Genomic DNA, 18,751 nt, shown 5'->3' with positions numbered 1-18,751 from the left:
AGTGGCACTGGAACAAATAATAGACAAAGGAATCTAGAATGCAATAACCTGCCTCCGGATGGGCTCCATTTGGTCAGATAAAATATGAACTATTTATATACTCTTTCCTGCCTGTGTCTCCAGGTCCTCCCACCAACAAACTGATCTTTTCAAAGTCCCCCATATATGGAAGTTCCTACTTCTTTTGCACGTCCAGTTTCTCCTATTTGGAGCACCCTTCCTTAAGTTTTGCCCTGCAGTCTGCCTCCCCAGACCCTCCAGGTCAGGGATTCGGCCCTCCTTTCTCCTCTCACAGACTCCAACTTCCACCTGTCACCCCCCTTACGATAAACTTTGTCTTGAAAATACGTCTCTGTCTCTGAGATTTAAGGTCCAGGATGACAGGAATTGTGTCCCTTCAGGGGCCTACACAGTGCCACGTACACAGTCAGTGCTCAATAAGTGCTAAAACGATCAGAAAAAAAAAAGTTTATACAGTCACTTTAGATCATAATACAGTCTAAATGGATTAAAATGTAATTTTAAATCATTCTTTCAACAAACATTTACCTAGCTCTGACCGTGTGCCTGGGGCACTGGATAAAGCAGAGACCAAATCAATCAATTCCCTGTCTTAGTGGTGCTGACACCAGTGGGAGAAACATGTGCAGGGAAGACAGTTCAGGAAGGTGGAACAGCACGTGCGAAGACTCTGTGGTGGGAAGATCCAGGGTCCTGTTACCTCACCCAGACACTGAGACATGAGCACCCAAAGGATCTTCCAAACACAAAAAAGCCCCCAGTGACTCTCCCGCTCAGAGTCTTCCCACGGCCCTCTAGTGTCCCGTGGATCATTTCCAAGGTCCTTAGCTCTGCGCTGGGCGCACTTGGCAGCTGCGCTCGGAGCTCCGCCCTACCCGATGTCGAGGACTGTCACTCAAGGCCCCGCCCCCAGATACGCCTCACACTCGCGGCTCCAGCTCACTCCGCCTCACCATTGGACCGTTCGGAGAGTGTCGGGCGCTAGTTGGCTGGGGTGACCGTCAATTAGGTTTAAGGCCTTGATAACCCGTCCCCGAGCTTCGAGGGGGCGGGCTCGGGTGCGGGAGCGACAGGGGCTTCGACTTCAGGTAAAGCACCAGCTTGCGGGGCACAGATACGGGTCCTGGGGTGATCAGGGGACGCCCTGGGAAGAATGATGAGTTTCCAGCCCCTCTTGCGGGCTCAGAGCGCTGCGACGGGGCGGGCGCAGTGTCTTCTGTCTGGGATCCCTCCCACACTGGTCGCCTCAGGTGGGCAGCGAGCAGAATGGGGGGACTCTGGATTCGTGAGATCACCCTTTTCCCGCCCCTAGAAGCCAAGTGGGGGCCTTGTTCTCCCCCTGGCGCCCCAATTGCCTCTGGGACCCTTTCCGTGCTTTCCTCCGGGACAGCTTGGGGACCCGGAGCGAGCCCTTCGCGCTGGACTTGGGTGTGGTGTGTGTGTAGGGGGGAGGCGATACGGAAACGGTTTTGGGGGGAGGGACGGGCGACCTCATGGCCTGCAGACAATGGGCAGCGGATGGAACCGCCCGGCAGCTTTTCCTGTAGGAAACTGCTCTGTCCCCGCGAAGCTGTCCTGGGGCGGGGGGTGGGGGGGGAAAGGGGGGTGCAGTGAGGGGGTGACCTGATCTGAGTACCTCCCCCTCCAGCCATCGTCAGGCCTCCACCCCCACCTCAGGGGTCTGAGAGCCCCGCTCCACGGTCTCAAGCCAGAAAATGCCCCCCTCCCTTGGACTGTGATGCTCATTGCCCGTCCGCCACCCCTCCGATTTTGTGCTCACAGCTCCTAGTCCCGAAATAGCCCCTGGGGCGGGAGTGGGGGAGTATGGAGTCAGCTCTGACGGCCTAATGAAGGGGCCCCAGGCAGAGGATCCGGATCTAGCGGTGACAGCCCGGGCAGGGAGCGGAGGAGAGAGAAGCGCAACTGCATGTCCTCACTCTGGTGCGGCTGCAGCCCCAGAGCCACCAGGGTGTGAGTCTGCTCCCCCTATCAGAAACACGCGCGCGGACAAGCATGAGTGCAGGCTGGGAGGGTCGGGGAGGGGAGCGCTGTTTCTAGAAGGCCATCAAGCGGAGTGGCCAATGCAGAAACACTGGTAAAACTGGATTAAAATCCTGCCTTTGCCTATAATATAACCTTGGCCAGGTTACTTATCTGTCTGTGTCTCTGTCTCTCCATCTGTATAATGGGAGAAAGAAGAATGATAGTAAGAAAACCTACCTCAGAGAGTTTAGCTAGAATTTTTTTTTTTAAAGTTAATACCCATAAATTGCTTAGAATAGAAGCTGGTCCATACAAAATAGAAAAAAATAATTGTTTTTATTATTATTTACCATTCTTGGAGCATCCACCTATTTCTCAGCCCAGCTTCTGTGTCCAGCTGCTACAGCTGGTTTGGATCTTAGGGATGGCCCACAGCTGTTCTTTGAGTCCCCAGTGCCTCGGATTTGGGTGTTGCTAGGTCACTTGAGGAGGGGGCTGACCGTGAGTCACACAGTGGGCTGTGTGTGAGGCAGGCCAGGATCCCTAAAGCCCCCACTCAGGCTTTTTCTACGACCCAGCTCTTCTCTGGCAGCTTCCTAAAAACAAGTCCTGAGAGGGACTGGCTGTCCTCCGTGGCGACTGGCTGCCTTGCTGGCCCGCCCTTTGCAGCTGGTGTGAGGGGACAGGAAACAGCTGCTTTGGGACTGAAAGGGGCCCCGCCTGGCCTTGGGGTGGGGGGAGGTCAAAGATCCAGGCCGGACAAAGGAGATGAGTGGGAGGGTTCCGCCAGCAGTGGAGCAGGGTGAATCAGGTGGAAAGATGGGTGCCCAATAGCTGGTTGGTGTCAGGCATACAGGTGGTCACCAGGAGTGCAAGAGGCCGGAAGGGGTGACCAGGAAGCACAGATGTGGTTAGCATAGATGAGCAGTGGGTCAGGGAGAGTACAACTTGGGTTTGGCATGTATCTGCCAGTGGAGGGCTAGGAAGGCAAGGGGTCCCCAGAAAATGACCAGAGCCCAGTCTGAGTGTTTCCTGTAGGCATTTGACTTACTTTGTGCCTCACTTTCCCCCTTTGGAAAATATGAATAATAATATATACCTTGCATGATTGTACAGAGTTACATTTATTCAGGCAGAGTATACAGTAGGCACTTGATACAAGCAGCTTGCCCTTCTCTGAAGGTTTTTCATATGGGCTCTTCAAAGCTCCATTTTTCTCACCCTATGCTTTCTGAATCAAAGTTCTGGAGCCAATATTTGTCCTTGTTAAACATCACATTATAAGATGTGGCACAATTTGTCCTTGTTAAATATCACATTGTAAGATGTGGCCCAGTTTCTTAGAACCTCCACATGTTACTTGAAGAGCTACTCTCCCTCCAGCCCCAGGCATAGCTGCAGCTCTGACAACCTGGGGGCCTGTGGTTTCATTACAACCCAAGGGCAGAGCCCTGTGGCACTCCACTAGAGACATTCCAGAGGGACAAATATCCATTGATTTGTATCCCTGGTGCATCTGTCCCACAACTCTTTCCTACAAGAGTCTTGACTTTGGTAAAAATTCATATGCACAATTATATCTTGTTTGCATTTGTCTAAAGAAACAAAGCAAGTGATCCTGTATATTTTGTTGTTTTTTAATCTGCAGAATCTGACCAGATGAGTTCTTAATGAGTCCATGAAAGGCTTCCAACTCTGGCCTTCCTCTTCTGAAGGTTCACATTCCACCTCTTTGAGCATTAATTTCTGATTTTCTCCAGAGATTGACAGAAAACTCAGCAGGTCTGGAATGACGCCTATCCCCACTCCCGCCTCTGTTCCCAGCTTCTCTGTTCTCTTGATCACTTTCCTCTCTTCTTTTTATGCCCTTCTTGCCTCCTGTTGCCCAGAAGGCAAAGGTCTGGCACCTGGGGTTCCCCACATTCATTCATTCAAAAGTTTCAAAGCCTGTTGAGGGAGGAGGGAGGAGAGGGAAGTGTGGGGCTGGGTGATTGGAGAGGAGCTCTTAGGTCTGTTTACTCAGAATCCAGGCTGACCCCAGAGGCACAGCCAGAAGGACAGGGCCTGACTTCCCCCTCACCCACTTTGGGGGCCTTTTTCAGGGTGTCTGGTGGCTACTCCAGGAAACATGGCCAAGTTTGCCCTGAATCAGAAGCTGCCTGGTGAGTATGCAAAATGGGATACATGTGTGTGCACAGATACAGACTTCGTGTCGTTCTCCTTTGTATAGTAGCCAGAGAGCCTTTTCTAAGTGTCCATTGGGTAGTGTCTTGGCTGTGATTAAAACCCTCCTGTGCCACCCTATCACGTGTGGAATATAATCCAACTCCTCATGGTGGCTCAGGGGACCTCACCAACTGTCTGGACCCAGCCTACCTCTCCTACTGCTCTCCCCTCTCCCTTCCATCACTCTGCTCTGGATACCCTCACTTCCGCTTTTTTGTTACTCCAGCCCACCAATGCTCTCTCCACCCCAGGCACGTTGCATGGGCTATTTTCTTTTAGCAACTTTATGTCCCCAGCTGATTCCTCATCATTCAAGGCTCAACTTATAAGTCCCCTCCTCAGGAAACCTGCCCTGTCAACCAGAGCCGAAGTCACTCCTCTTCCAGTTATTCTCTATTTCATCTTATTGCCCAAAGTACCATTTGTAATGATCGTGTCTATCTGTTTCCTACAAGAGAGCACGGATGTTTGTCTGTCTTGTTCGTCGCCGTGTCCCCCGCGCCTAGAAAAGTGATTGGCACAAAGTAGATGCTCAATAAACGTGTGTTTGAGTGACTATTTGGGTACAGATAGACGTTTGAACCTCTGGTGTGCGTGTACGAAACGGCAGGTGTGCAAGTTTTGGTGCTGGTGGAGCCCGGAAGGCGTGTTGTGGTGGGTTGAGGTACGCGCTGTTTATCCAGTCGTTCTGGCGCCCCCCGGCCTGACACCCCTCATGTCCCTATCATGCCTGCAGACCTAGGCGACCCTCGCCTGTACCCTGGCCCGATTGGAGGCGCCCGCAGCCCGAGCTCACCCTACACGGTGGAGACGCCTTATGGCTTTCACTTGGACCTGGACTTCCTCAAGTACGTGGAGGAGCTGGAGCGCGGTCCAGTCGCCCGCCGCGCCCCAGGTCCCCCACCAGCGCGCCGCTCCCGCACTCCCGGGGCTGGCCTCGCGGGCGCGCGCAGCCCAGGGGCTTGGACATCCAGTGAGTCCCTGGCTAGTGATGACGGGGGAGCATCGGGCGCACTCTCCCCGGGCATGCCCACGGGGTTCCTGCCGCTGCCGCCGCTATCGCCGCGCGCGCCCGTGCGCAATCCGCGAGTTGAGAACACGCTCCTGGAGACCAGCCGGCGGCTGGAGTTGGCGCAGGCGCACGAGCGTGCGCTCAGCCCGCGCGTGTCCGGCCGCAGCAGCCCAGCCGCAGGCTCCGCCCCCAACCCCGCCCCTACATCACCCGGCCCAGTGCAACTGCAGCTGGTGCGCGAGCAAATGGCCACGGCGCTGCGGCGCTTGCGCGAGCTCGAGGACCAGGCGCGCGCGCTGCCGGAGCTGCAGGAGCAGGTGCGCTCGCTGCGCGCCGAGAAGGCACGGCTGCTGGCTGGGCGCCCGCACTTGGAACCCGACGGGGAAATCGAGGCGCGCCCGGATAAGCTCGCTCAGCTGCGGCGGCTCACCGAGCGCTTGGCCGCCTCTGAGCGCGGCGTTCGTGCCAGGGCCTGCCCTCGGGCCAATGGCCCCGACGAAGAGGCTCCAACGCACAGCGAGGGCGCACTCCAGGTCGACAAGGCGGTGGGGACTCCCCACGGGGCGCCCCAGATGCGGGAGGCAGGAACCCAGTCCGTGCGGGGGACCCAAGAGGCGGGAGCCCAGGCAGTGCAGGAGACTCAGGAGGCCAGCGTGGAGGCGGTCCCCGAGACCCTTGAGGCGGACACATGGGTTACCGAGGCGTTGCTGGGGCTGCCCGTGGCAGCCGAGCGCGAGCTGGAGCTACTGCGTACCAGCCTGGAGCATCAGCGCGGGGTGAGCGAGCTCCTCAGAGGCCGGCTGCGCGAGCTGGAGGAGGCCCGCGAGGCTGCAGACGAGGAGGCAGTAGCCCGGCTTCAGCCGTGCGAAGCTGCCGCCCAGACCCCGTGGTGTTGTGCGGAGAAGGCCACTCAGACGGAGCCCCCCGAGGAGACCCCTTCTCTGACGCAGAGCCCGCCCAGGCCCACGGATGGGAACAGAGCCGTGGCGCCCGTGGGTGAGTCCCGACCCCTCGCGGAGACCTAATTTGCTGGCCGCGGTACTCGAATTCAGAACCCTCATCTGATCCCCAGCAGGCATCCTCAAGTCCATCATGAAGAGGAGAGACGATACACCTGGTGCCCAGCCCAGCCCTGGACCAAAAAGCCTACAGTTTGTCGGGGTCCTCAATGGAGAGTGAGCACTTTCCCTTCCCCATGGCAGCATCTGCGGGAAACTTGGACTAGGGGCTGAGAACTAGCTCTGCCTCTTGCTCGCAGCGCGGTCATGGCAAGCCTCAGTTTCCTTATCAGGGAAATGGGGATAGCCACTTACCCCCTCGGAGGACTTCATAACGAACCCACATACGCCTCTCTCCCCCCGCCCCCCGCCCGCCGTCAGGTATGAGAGCTCATCAAGCGAGGACGGCAGCGACGGCGACAGTGAGGACGGCAACAGCGAAGACGGCATTGCCGAGCCCCCGAGGAGGAGCAGCTCCTCGGGCTCCGAGGAGGACAGCGGCGGGGGATCCGACTCAGGCACCCCTAGCCCTCGCAGCGGCGAGAATGCTGGTGACCCGGAGCCGGAGGCAGAGCCTCAGCCGGGTGCGCAGAGGAGGTGAGCAGCGCAGGCGATACGGAGTGGGGACGGTTGTTCTCTTCCAGCCCCGAGCCCTCACGCCCACCCCCACCCCCACCCCTTCTGAGCCTCTCCCGGTATGCTCAGTAGGTGCGAGCTGAGCCCGCGATTGAGGGAGGCGTGCGCAATGCTATACCGGCAGCTGAGTCAGCCCTATGGAGTCTCCCGCGACAGCGTGAGTGCGAGAACGGACCTTCACAGATGGAGCCCTGGGCCCGCCAGAGACCTCCCCTGACTCAAGGGAAGCGCGTTGGGTTGCCTAGAATTGGGGAAGTCCTGAGTTCTGTCCCCTCGAGCCCGGGACCTCTACTAATCTCACGCCCTCCAAAGGAACAGAGCTGATTTTTCCCTGGTTCCCCCCAAAGGGTCCCGCTGCAAGCACTGACACAAGCTCCAGGCCCTCTCCCGGACTCCCCAAGGACAAGCGCCCACCGCCTTCTTCCATTCCAGTTGTCCCACAGGCTTTTCCCCAGAAGGGGAAGACCCTTGTGCTCCGCGATCCGGGGACCCACAATGACTGTACTCCCGCCTGCAAAGGGGTGCAGGCTCGATGGGTCCCCACGGCCTCCCTCAGACAAGCAGTGACGATACTTCCCTACCTGGATTCACACCCACGCCCCACACCCTCCCTGCCGCCGGGACCAGACCATCGCTGACGCTTTCTCCATCTTGGCAGGGCGCGGCACGCCTAGTGGCCCAGGAGTGGTTTCGAGTGTCGAGCCAGCGGCGCTCGCGGGCAGAGACCGTAGCGGGGGTCCTGAGCGCGGTGGCGCGCCTGGGCCCCGAGCTGCTGGCACACGTGGTGAACCTGGCAGATGGCAACGGGAACACAGCCCTGCACTACAGCGTGTCCCATGGGAACCTGGCCATCTCGAGCTTGCTGCTGGATACGGGTCAGCATGGAGGAAGGGTTGGCAAGGCACCAGGCAGTGGGGCGGAAGGGGCGGGGGAGCAGGGAAAGAAGGGCCTGGGCATGTCCCAGCTGGCAGAACCTGGAGAAGCATGCAGAGAAGGGTTTGCCAGGCAGATGGCAGCACCGGCGCTTTGTTGGGGGTTTCAGGATCCACCGTGGATGGGTTGACCTCTCTGAGCTCTGCCCTGACTGGACCCTGCTGCCAGAGGGAATTTCATATTTTGAGATTATGTCGACCTAAATTCAGGGAAATCATTTAATCTCACCAGCTTCAGCTTCCTCCCTGGGCAGCTGTGATAACACTCATAAAACAGTGTCAGGCATGCAGTAGGCAGTCAGTCAATGGTCACCATGCCATTGTCTCTCAATCTCCAACTCTGGTGCTCACCTGGTTCCTGAGCCTGAATGTCCAGCCATCTTCCTCTCCAGTCTTGAAGGAAGGTACTCACTGTACAGGGCTGTGAATGCCCTCTCAGGCTGGGGTCCTGCCCTGGCTCAATTTCACATTTTTCTATCACCTGTTTGTTATTAGTTCATCCCTTGCCTCTGGAGCTGATAACACAGCCCCAGGTGTTGATAAGCCCACAGACATGTACTGAGAGCCTATCTGGTACCAGCTGAGCTGCTTTCCCCATGGGACTCACAGCAGAGGGGACAGTAGACAAACCAACTCCTAAGAACCCTTCTGGGTTCCCTCCTTCAGATCTAGTAATCTCTGGGGCTTGCCCTTGGAGGCCTCTCAATCTAACTGCAGCTGAGGTGGGCCCCCTATCCCCTGCCCCAAACACACAGATCTGTCCATTCCCTGCAGGTCTGGAAGGAAGGGCACAACTGCTCAGGGCTGGTCAGGTAGCTGGGGCTTGAGAGGAGGGGATGATGCATGAATTTGAAAGATATTTCCTGGACATCTGCCTTAAAGGGGATTGGGGCTCTGGTAGGTGGCAAGACAGGCATGACCATCATTCGCAAGAGGCCTAAGGCTCCTGGGACCCCTTTATTCCTTGTATTTGAACTCTCATTCAGCTCCAATTCCCTAGACCTTGCCCTGGGCCTTCTGGTTCTCACATAGTTCATCATCAGTATCCTCTGTGCCAGGGGTCCCCAACTCTCGGGCCGTAGACCAGTACCGGTCTGTGGCTTGTCAGGAACTGGGCCGTACAGCAGGAAGTGAGCAGCGGGCATCATCAGGCATCAGATTCTTGTAAAAGCCTTGGTCTCTGGTGCCAAAAAGGTTTGGGACCACTGCCCTATGCCCCTACCTGCTTACTGTCATGTTGATTTGGTCCTCCCTCCCCCGGGACTGAACCCTCCATGATCCTTTGTGTAGGGTTTTTCTTTTCCCATCCCTCTAACCTCTTTGCTTCAGTTCCTTGAGCTGCTTCTCTCTCTTCACCTTGACTACATCAGCCTTACACTTTTAAGGTCACCAAAAGCCCCTAATGTTACCAGTATATACACTCCTTCCATAGCCTCCATAACCTCAGCACCCCTCTTCACAACTCTCACCTTGCAACATGTCTCCCATTCCCCAATTCCAATAACCCTCAGACCTTTTGGGTCCGTTATCCATCACCCCCACCCCATCTCCTTGGATACCAGGCATTCGGGATTCTGGCCTACCATGATGACTTCATTTTAATGTGATTACATTTACAAAGACTATTTCCAAATAAGGTCATATTCACAATGCTGGGCCTTAGGACTTCACATCTTTTTGGGGTACCATTCAATCTTTAACAGGCTTGGAAAGGGGGAGGATTCCAGGGAAAGAAACAGAAGTTAGCTAACAGAGAGCCTCAGAGGTGGACAACGGCCTGTACCCCACAAGCAATGTGAGACTGGGCCAACTTTCTTTGGATCTGCTTCTGGCTGCTGCATGGAATCTTGAGGGGATTCTGACCAAGGTGGATCAGTTGGCACATTTCTCTGAGGGAGCAATAATGATGGCTTGGGAGGTAGACCAATACCTGGCACCTAACACGTGCCAGGCATTATTCTAGTAATTGCGGGGGGATACAGTAGTGAACAAAACCAAGTCCCAAGACCAATCTGAAGTAGAGAGGTGAGGGGAGGCTTCACTGAGATTTGAGAACCTTAAAATGAGGGAGGAGCCACATGGCTCTTGGGGGAAGAAACTTGTAGGCAAAGGGCACTGTGAATTCATGACCCATGGCGACCACCCCCATTACACAGATAAACCTGACACTGGGGGAGAGGTGAGTGGACCAGGTTGGGCTGGGAACATGGCTCTTCTCAATTGACTGATCTCTTTCCCAGGGGTCTGCAAGGTTGACCGACAGAATAGAGCAGGCTACTCTGCCCTCATGTTGGCTGCGCTTACCTCCGTGGGTCGTGAGGATATGAGTGTGGTTGACAGACTCTTCCGCATGGGTGATGTCAATGCCAAGGCCAGCCAGGTGCGTGGACACCCTCCCTAGCTCCAAGTTCAAGTGTCACTTCAAGAGCTAACCCTGTCTGACCTCCGTTCCCCTAGAGCCCACCCCAGCCCTGTCCTCTTATTTCCTATTCCCCAGACGGGACAGACAGCTCTCATGCTGGCCATCAGCCATGGCCGACAGGACATGGTAGCAGCCTTGCTAGAATGTGGGGCAGATGTCAACGCACAAGATGCAGATGGGGCCACAGCACTGATGTGTGCCAGTGAGTATGGGCGCCTGGACACTGTCCGGTTGCTGCTGGCCCAGCCAGGCTGTGACCCTGCCCTCCTGGATAATGTGAGTCAACGGGACTAGTGGAGGAGGGTGTGGCAGGGTACTCAAGCCTTGATTCAGGAACCTAACTGTCCCTATTATCCTCAGGAGGGCACAAGTGCCCTGGCCATGGCCCTGGAGGCCGAGCAGGATGAAGTGGCTGCTCTGCTGCATGCCCACCTGAGCTCAGGACAGCCTGGTCCCCTGGTGAGTGCAACCTTAAGCAGCCAAACTTTCCAGCAGCACACCTGGGTAGGCTACCAATTATGCCCTAGGAAGGCCTCCCTGCCCCCAGGGAGCAGCAGGGAGGGGGAACCTGGGTCTGAACACCCCTGAGACACAACTCCATTTTACAGGTCATGAGCCTGAGCCCTGCAAAAAGAAAGTGACCTATGATCACAGAACTGTTAGACTTTGTCAGTGAACTCCTGTTACTGCCTCCAGAGAGGCTCACAGCAAAGGAATTAGGGACCCTCTGGAGTTAGGCTCGGTGGAGGAGAAAATGCAGGCTCCCTGCAAGGCACAGAACCTCAGAACTGGAAACTGGATGAGTTTTTCAGCAGCAGACAAGGAGAGGAACACTCAGTGGGTCCCCAAGGGGGGAACTTACACTCAAAAGACAACTGCCAGGCTGTTCTCAGCAGCTGCATAGTTAAACTTAATCAGCCTACCTATTCTGCTCTCTCCTGTAGAGATGTGGGAAAAGGTGTGGAGGTCAAGTGCCTCTTCCAGGTCAGATGGGACAAAGGCAGGATTCAAACCAGGAAACCTGGCTCCACTTTATGGGTGGGGTTCCTTCTCAGACATGACCACAATGGAGGGAACCAAGATCTCCACTAGGTTAAGCATACCTGAGTCTGAGGGGGCTGAAACCCATAGCATCCTACCCACAAAAACCTGTGGACCACCACCATCCCACCCCTTTCTATCATCAGTCATCCCCTGAGCCTGCCACAGCCATGACTGGTGAAAGAGGAAGCAGTGACAATGAAGAGGACCCCCAGTCTCAATGAGTGGCCTGGCACAACGGACTTTGATGGGGATGAAGAGATCTTTCCCTCCTCCACCTCAGCCTCCTGGGCATAGCAAGGGCCAGGGTCTGCTGTCCAGATGCTAGCCCTGACCCAACCTTCTTCCCTAATAAAACATTCCTAGCTAAATTTGTGTCATTTTAGGGGTACATACAAACATATGGTTCCCTCTCCTCAAACAGAAAAACACCTTGTCAAGGAACAACCCCGCCTCAGATTTCCAAATTGCAAAGGGTCAGTGATCACCTGGGTGGCCCACTGTTAAGGTTTTATAAGCTCAGCGACAATCCAAATAAGAACTCAAATTTACCTACAATATAAATGCTTTATTAACAGTTGAAGGTCATTCTCATGAGCCAAGTGGTCCACTCAGACATCTAGGACCTGTAAACACACAAGCATGAGACGCCGATAAGCCTCCCAGTAACTGGCAAACTTCTGACCCCCGTCTTGCCAGTTTCAGCACACTTTGTACATCCCCAACCCCACCACAAAGCCCTCACCCGTGGACTTGGCAAAACCTCTATACCACCAATCAAGAGTCTAATGCGCAGCAGCCCTCAGCTGCCACCCCGGCCCCCTCATTCCAGTACTGCACTCACCAGACACAAAGTCAGCGCAGCCTCCGAGCCTCTCGCTCTGACTCTAAAAGGGTGAGCACGTCACCCTCGCGCACAGGGCCTTTCACGTTGCGGATGATGGAGCGGCTTGTGTCGTCCATGAATTCTACGCGCACCTATGGGTTACACGGAGGGGGGGGGGAGGGAGGGTGAGGGGACGGAAAGGAATGTGAGACCGCCAGGGGTGGGCAGCAGACCTGGATTTAGAGGGCGTGTAGGTGCCGGCCCAGAAATACTTAAAAAGAGGACTGAGGCTGCTTGGCAGGCAGGGCTGGGCAAGGAGAAAAGCTGAAAAGCGCAGAGACAGGATGAACAAAGCTCTGGAGCACCAGAAGCATCCACCAAGGAAGACAACTGTAGCTCTGGGCACATCGGGAACGGGAGCACACTCGGCAGGAAGTGGAGCCAGAGTGGTCGTTGCAACGCGCTCAGCCAAGAGAAAGAGGTTCGTTGGAGCTCAGGCCCGGTGGATGGCGGGGCGTTGGTGAGGGTTCAGGCCCTCCAAGAGCCTTGGAATAAAAGGGACGTCAGTTCTCAGACGCCCAACTGGCAGGGCCTGGGACACAGAAGGGGGAAGGAATGGTTCAGACGAGGGGACGTCTGTCTCCACCAGCTCACCTGCGTGCACTGTCCCTGGGAGCCGGTCCTGCCCAGCACCTTGGTGACCTGATAGAAAGAAGCTGGGGTGAGACCTGGCCCATCCTGTTCCCTTACCCCCTCCTTCCTCACTCCGGCCGTCAAAACCAGCCTTCCCCACCTCACCCTGGCTAGCTTGATAGGTTGTACACGACTGGTATCCATAATGGCGGTAAGGCCGCGGTCGGGCGGAGAGGAATCACGTGCTCCGGGGAGAACTTTTATACAACGACCTAGCCACGCCCTCTCCCCCTCTCGCGATACCATGCGCGCACTTCCCAGTAGTCACCGGGGTAGCGACGTCGCTGGCGCCCTTCACCGCGGTCGGAAGATGGCGTCTGCTACTCGCCTAATCCAGAAGCTACGGAACTGGACCTCCGGGGTGCGCGGGGCGGAGAGGGCTGCACTGGGGGTTTGCGGGCTTCTAGCGCCCAGAATCCACCCCTGCATTCTTTCTTTCACCCTGAGCCTGCAAGCATTAATGCCAAGGTCGCCCTGGGCCGGAACCCCTCGCTCCTCCTGACCCCTTCAGCTCGGAACACACCCCCAGCCCCTTGGCCCGAGACCCACTCAGACCTGGCGTCTCCCTAGTCCTGCACCTAATTAGCCTTGGATCTGGCGTCTCCGGCCCCTGACTTCTCTCTTCATAGGGCCCATATCCCTGTCCGTAGCTATTCATCTCTCGCCTTCTCTTTATTCATTCCCGGGCCGAACCTCCTCTCTCCAGGGGTCCCCTGCTGGCTGACCTTCTTCCTCTCTTCCCACAGCATGACTTGCAGGCGAAGCTACAGCTGCGTTACCAGGAGATCTCCAAGCGGTGAGCAGGCCCCGCTCGCTGCCCAAACCCTCGCCCTGTTCTCTCCTTCCTCCACCAAAAACAAAACTCGTGTTCCTTTAGACCCCTGGAGTCCTGGGCCAAAATCTTGCCTTCAGCCCCCTGGGAGGCTGTGGAGGCCGAAGTTTGCCTTTAATCTTCCTGTACTCTGGTGACTGCTTCTCATGAAACATCCAGATTGGGTGTGAATTCTGAGTGGGAATTCTCATGATTTGTAGTCCTTGGTGTGGCATTGCCGGTTAGTGTTATCATCCCCAAGGTGCCGATGAAAAAAAATTGAGGCGTGGAGAGACTAAATTGTTTGCTTAATCATTTGCTCAGAAGATATGTAGTGACAGCTGGGACTTGAACCTAGTAATGTCTTTATTTTAAACTCATTTATGTTAAAAAAATTACTTGAGATTTATTTATAAGCCCCTACCATGTCCTCTGCCTTGGGGATACCACTGAGAAAAAGAACAGTTTTCGTCCTCAGTCCTTCCTATCCTAGGGAGAGCGAAACAGAGAAATAAACATAGAAATAAACAGAGAGAAAAAACAGAAATAAAAAATGTTCTGGAATGCTCTGAAAACAAAATGAATGAGTAAGCTGGAGGGTCGCTACCTCAGGTCAGGAAAAGTCTTTTTTTCAGGGATTGACATTTGAGTTACCTGAATGATGAGAAGGAGCCAAAGGATAATTATTGAAAAACATCTGTGCAGAGGGAATGGTAAGCACCAAGGCTGTGAGGTCCAACAGAGTCAGAAGTAGGGAGGAGGCCAGTGTGGCTGAAACACATGCAGGAAAAGGGGATGGCAGTTATATAAAATCAGGGACAGGCAAAGGTAAGGCATGGAGGGTTAGCAGGGAAAGAAGAAAAATAGCATTAAAATAACCAATTGATGTGAGTGCCTAATATCAAGAGTTTTAAATTGCTTTTCCATCCAGGGTAGTTGGGCCAGTTGAGGAAATGGTTTTGTAAAATTTTCAGCTTTAGAATAATGGTGCCCACTGTTGAGATTCATTTAGGCCTTTCCGTTTAGCACTTTGTATCTTTCTTTTATAAGCTAGGTTGCAGAAAGCTATGGCCATGCCTACAGAGGGCATCTCTGCACTTCAGGGGTTAAGCACATTCTAACTTCTGCACGGTATTATCTTGAATATCAAGTTTTAAAAATTTGTTTTTACCTGTATTTCTCTTAAAATGTATATATACACGCACACATATATACATATAACACATATACATGTACACACATACACATACATGTACAATGGCTATCATCTGCTTTAGGAAAAACTTAAATCCTGGCAAATTGATGATTATACAAAAAGGTTATTTAAAAACGTGTTTTTTAAATGACGGAATGGTTTATCAGGAATGAAAAAGTTATCTTTCGGTGATTTTTTTTCCTATCTTTTCTGTCCTCCCTCTCTGCTGTTTTCCAGGGAAGCTCCTCTTTTGTTTTGAGGTTGGAGTTTCCTCTTCAGGCTTCCAGCTTCTTTGTGAATTCACCCCAGGATTTAGCTCAATTCAGGACTGAGCTCTGTTCATCCCTCTCTCTGGCTGCAGCTGTAATGAGGTGGCAGGAAATGCAGAGGCCTTGGAGGCTTGGGGGCAGGATGCTTTTTGAGTAATAAGCCTTGATCTCAAAAGGTTCTCCAGGGAGTTCCTGAGATAACAAGAAATCCAAGAATTCTGTAGTCTGGGCTTTGGGCAGGAAGCCCCTCAGAATGAGCTATGTTTGGAGTTGTTGCCAAGATGTTTACTAACTTAACTACTGGATACGTGGTGGGCAGAGCCTCACACCCTGGCCTCTTCATTTCCTGAGCATCTGCAGGTGAGGCCAGCTGCCAAGCTCTGGGCCATGGTAAGGTGGGAACAGGCCTACGTGTCCAGTTTGCGCCGGCTGCTTCCTTGGGCGGTTTCACAAAAGGTCGTCTGTTCATACACAACCACGTTCATGGAAGGTGGGGGACCTGCAGTGGGACAAATTCAGGCCTCACCTTTCCGCACTTGATATCCAAAGCCTGGGCTGCCACCTGCTTCTAGGCCCTGGGCCTTTTTTGGGCATGTCCTTCCATGACAGTGTACCAAAGGATATTTCTGGCCTGCAGCCTGTCCCAGTGACTAAGGTCACGGGCCCTGCCCCACCACACAGTGAGAGCACTTATGGCCTTGCTTCAATGCCGAGGTTCTTTCTCTTCAGAACTCAGCCTCCTCCCAGGCTCCCTGTGGGCCCCAGCCACAAGCTCTCCAACAATTACTACTGCACTCGCGACGGCCGCCGGGAAGCCATGCCACCCTCAATCGTCATGTCTTCACAGAAGGCGCTGGTGTCAGGCAAGCCAGCAGAGAGGTAAGGATCCCACACACCCCTCTGCAGCCAGCCCTTTATCCTGCTTTTGCTTTTTAAGGACCCATTTATCAAGTGTCAGCTATGTCTACTGTGCTGCTAGGAGCTTTTCATCTGCAAGCTCATAACCCAGCGCAGTGTAGGAGTTAGGGCCTCAGCCAGGGCTTGGTTTCCTGCAAGGCAGACAAAGCTCTAGGATCCATAAAAGGGCCCTGGGAGAAGCCCAAGCATTGTTGTATTGTAATTTTGTAATCTTTTTAAAAATACTGAGGTAAATTTGATATATGACATAACATTGGTTCCTGATGTACAACATAATGATTTGATACCTGTATATATTTTGAAATGATCACCGCAGTAACTGCTGTTAACGTTGATCACCTTACATAGTTAAATTTTTTGTGTGTGTGATGGGAGCTTTTAACGTCTACTCTTTTGGCAACTTTTCAAACCAGCTATACAGTAATGTTAACTTATAATCACCATGCTGTACATTGCATTTCCAGGACTTATTTATCTTATAAATAGAAGTTTGTACCTTTTGACCCCTTTCGCCTACTGATCACCTTCCACCCCTGGCAACCACCAATTTGTTCTTTGTATTGATGAGAAATTTTTTTTTGTATTCTTCATATAAGTGAGAACATACAGATCTCATCTTTCTATGACTGACTTATTTCATTTCACATAATGCCCTCAAGGTCCATCCATGTCACAAATGCAGGATTTCATTCTTTTTTATGAATGAATAACATTGGACTATGTATCTATACACGCATGTGCACACGCACACAGAATTTCTTTATATTTTAAAAAAAGAACTGTATAAGCTTCACGCCTCTCAAAACTCTGTTTGTTCCCTTGCCTCAGGTGCTTTCTCTTAAATAAATAGGGGTAATAACTTCTAGAGAGTAGTCCATTTAGGCTGCTATGATAGAATACAATAGAAAAAGTTTTGGAGGCTGGAAGTCCAAGATCAAGGTGCTGACAGATTTGGTGTCTGGTGAGGGCACTCTTCTTGGTTCATACATGGCATCTTCTTGCTGTGTCCTCACATGGTGGAAGGGGCAGGGGATCTCTAGGGTCTCTTGTAATGGCACTTACCCCATTCCCCATTCACAAGGATTCCTCCCTCATGACTTAAGCACTTCCCAATGGCCCCACCTAATACCATCACATTGGGGGTTAGGATTTCAACATGAATTTGTTGGGGGGCGGGGACACAGACATTCAGTCTGTAGCAAAATTGTTATGAGAATTTATCCTCAATATTTGTGAGGTCTTAGAATGGTGTCTGCCATGTACATCTCCTCATAACGCTATGAGTTAGGCAGTGATGGCCCCTGTTAAAAGAGGAGAAATCAAGTCACAGAGAGGCCAAGTAACCTGCGTGGGTCACTCAACCAGCAGGTGGCAGAAGCAGAATGTCAACTATATTTTGCATTGGTATCTGGGCTCTACAACTGATTCATCATGTGGTCTTGGGCCAGTCCTTCAGCCTCAGTTTCTTCATTTGTAAAATGGGGACAGTGGGCTTACAGTGTGATGAGATCTGAAAGGTGATAAGGCCAGCCAGTGTCTGCTGTGAAGTTAGAACTCAGTGAATGGTCTGTGTTGTAGTCCTTATTACCTTCAGATTCACCAGAATCTAGCAGACTGGGGCAAAAGCTCTGCTCCCCCACACCATCTGTCCTGGATGTCTGCATTTCCTAGGGAGGCTGCCTTCTACCTCTTCTACCTCTTCACACTCTTGGGAGAGTGGGAGATCCTCGAACCTGTGGCCTCCTCAGTGAGAGCCTGCCCGCCTGCCTCTCTCTCTCTCTCTTTTTTTTTTTTACAGTGTGCGCAAGCCTCTCTAAGCCTAGGCCCCAGGGGCTCAGGTGTGTGTGGGGCACTTACCCTGGATATGCTGGCAGTGACTCTTTGGGGTTTACATGGGGCCAACCCTGGGCCCAAAGGATGTATTTTTCAGTTGCACATTGACTCTGCCCCATCAGACTGAGGCCAGGGCTTGGTCTTAGTGCTGTGCCCACATGCAGTTCCTGCTGTGTAGCAGGTGCTCAGCACCTGCAAGAAGAGCAGTGGACATACATCACCTGATTGCTTGGCCCTTTTGCCAGTATCTCGTTTGGCAGCAGTAGGAGTGGGGTACTCATCCACCCTGGGGCTGGAGTGCTAGAGGAGGAGCCCAGCTATTTATAGCCAGTTCTGGGCCAAGAAGCCAGGCCGGGCAGGCTGACCTCAGGTTAGAAAGGGGGCTGGCCAGCCCCCAGCAAGAATAGACTGACCCTTGGGGGGACCCTGTTGGAGGGGTTTAGATATTCTAAACAGCGGTCTCCAACGTCTTTGGCACCAGGGACTGCCTGATGATCTGAGGTGGAGCCCAGGTGGTGATGCTAGCACTGGGGAGCGGCTGCAAATACAGGAGAAGCTTCATTTATCTGCCGCTTATCTCATGTGTGGCCTGAGGGTTGGGGACCTCATTGTAAAACACCCTGTGCTCTGCCCTCCAGCTCCAGATCTAGTTTGAACAAGAGTGTTTGTGCTAGGAAGGGTGCGGTTCCCTCTTCGGAAACCTGGCCCTAACCCTAGTATTTCATTCCTCTTCCAGCTCAGCTGTGGAAGCTACTGAGAAGAAGGCAGTGACACCAGCTCCTCCCATACAGAGGTGGGAGCTGTCCCAGGACCAGCCTTATCTGTGACACTGTGCTCAGGGCCACCTGAGTGTTGCCCCTCCTTGTCTTCCCTACTGGGAGAATATGAGCTAATTTATGACAAATCGATCGTGAGCTCTGGTATCACTTCATTTT

At 53.4% G+C, this 18,751-nt stretch overlaps 3 protein-coding genes across 10 annotated transcripts; 2 read left to right on the top strand and 1 right to left on the bottom strand.

The window, feature by feature from the left end:
• The first annotated feature begins 1,003 nt into the window (after positions 1-1,003).
• On the top strand, positions 1,004-11,642 carry KANK3 (KN motif and ankyrin repeat domains 3). Of its 7 annotated transcripts, XM_016163129.2 has the most exons (13): positions 1,081-1,109; positions 1,804-1,992; positions 3,653-3,786; positions 4,107-4,166; positions 4,967-6,238; positions 6,315-6,417; positions 6,622-6,837; positions 6,946-7,033; positions 7,535-7,751; positions 10,049-10,188; positions 10,306-10,506; positions 10,591-10,689; positions 11,418-11,642. In XM_016163129.2, exons 4-13 carry the CDS (start codon positions 4,133-4,135, stop codon positions 11,493-11,495), a joined length of 2,448 nt encoding a protein of 815 aa, XP_016018615.2. In that variant the 5' UTR covers positions 1,081-1,109; positions 1,804-1,992; positions 3,653-3,786; positions 4,107-4,132; the 3' UTR covers positions 11,496-11,642. The 7 variants fall into 7 exon arrangements, with proteins under 7 accessions (XP_016018616.2, XP_016018615.2, XP_016018619.2 ...); XM_016163130.2 differs by lacking the exon at positions 1,804-1,992 and having other exon boundaries at positions 1,004-1,109; XM_016163133.2 differs by lacking the exon at positions 1,081-1,109 and having other exon boundaries at positions 1,645-1,992; positions 6,318-6,417; positions 6,949-7,033.
• A 176-nt stretch (positions 11,643-11,818) lies between these two features.
• Positions 11,819-13,013, bottom strand: RPS28 (ribosomal protein S28). Its single transcript, XM_016163140.2, has 4 exons — positions 12,896-13,013; positions 12,752-12,799; positions 12,116-12,249; positions 11,819-11,897 (listed from the first exon to the last, which is right to left on the bottom strand). The coding sequence occupies exons 1-3, from the start codon at positions 12,932-12,934 to the stop codon at positions 12,127-12,129; spliced, it is 210 nt and encodes a 69-aa protein (XP_016018626.1). The 5' UTR covers positions 12,935-13,013; the 3' UTR covers positions 11,819-11,897; positions 12,116-12,126.
• Positions 13,014-13,035: 22 nt separating this feature from the next.
• NDUFA7 (NADH:ubiquinone oxidoreductase subunit A7) lies at positions 13,036-18,724 on the top strand. 2 transcript variants are annotated; one of them, XM_016163137.2, is made up of 4 exons: positions 13,036-13,151; positions 13,537-13,586; positions 15,795-15,944; positions 18,553-18,724. In XM_016163137.2, the coding sequence occupies exons 1-4, from the start codon at positions 13,101-13,103 to the stop codon at positions 18,641-18,643; spliced, it is 342 nt and encodes a 113-aa protein (XP_016018623.2). In that variant the 5' UTR covers positions 13,036-13,100; the 3' UTR covers positions 18,644-18,724. The 2 variants fall into 2 exon arrangements, with proteins under 2 accessions (XP_016018623.2, XP_016018624.2); XM_016163138.2 differs by lacking the exon at positions 13,036-13,151 and having other exon boundaries at positions 13,565-13,586; positions 15,426-15,944; positions 18,553-18,722.
• Positions 18,725-18,751: the final 27 nt, after the last annotated feature.

The sequence above is a fragment of the Rousettus aegyptiacus genome, unplaced genomic scaffold (genome assembly GCF_014176215.1).
Source record: "Rousettus aegyptiacus isolate mRouAeg1 unplaced genomic scaffold, mRouAeg1.p scaffold_m13_p_16, whole genome shotgun sequence".
NCBI classification, from domain to species: Eukaryota; Metazoa; Chordata; class Mammalia; order Chiroptera; family Pteropodidae; genus Rousettus; species Rousettus aegyptiacus.
The sequence above is the reverse complement of the archived record's forward strand: the minus strand, read 5'-3'. Positions and strand labels throughout refer to the sequence as shown.

Excerpts from the sequence above, each read along its gene's own strand:
- KANK3 (XM_016163130.2), top strand. The coding sequence starts at position 4,133 with ATGGCCAAGTTTGCCCTGAATCAGAAGCTGCCTG. Across the intron at positions 6,418-6,621 it reads GTCGGGGTCCTCAATGGAGA|GTATGAGAGCTCATCAAGCG; the intron begins GTGAGCACTTTC and ends GCCCGCCGTCAG. Across the intron at positions 10,690-11,417 it reads CAGGACAGCCTGGTCCCCTG|TCATCCCCTGAGCCTGCCAC; the intron begins GTGAGTGCAACC and ends TTCTATCATCAG.
- RPS28 (XM_016163140.2), bottom strand. The coding sequence starts at position 12,934 with ATGGATACCAGTCGTGTACAACCTATCAAGCTAGCCAGG. Across the intron at positions 12,800-12,895 it reads AACCTATCAAGCTAGCCAGG|GTCACCAAGGTGCTGGGCAG; the intron begins GTGAGGTGGGGA and ends TCTTTCTATCAG. Across the intron at positions 12,250-12,751 it reads CCCAGGGACAGTGCACGCAG|GTGCGCGTAGAATTCATGGA; the intron begins GTGAGCTGGTGG and ends TGTAACCCATAG.
- NDUFA7 (XM_016163138.2), top strand. The coding sequence starts at position 15,658 with ATGTCCTTCCATGACAGTGTACCAAAGGATATTTCTGGCCTGCAGCCT. Across the intron at positions 15,945-18,552 it reads TCAGGCAAGCCAGCAGAGAG|CTCAGCTGTGGAAGCTACTG; the intron begins GTAAGGATCCCA and ends TTCCTCTTCCAG.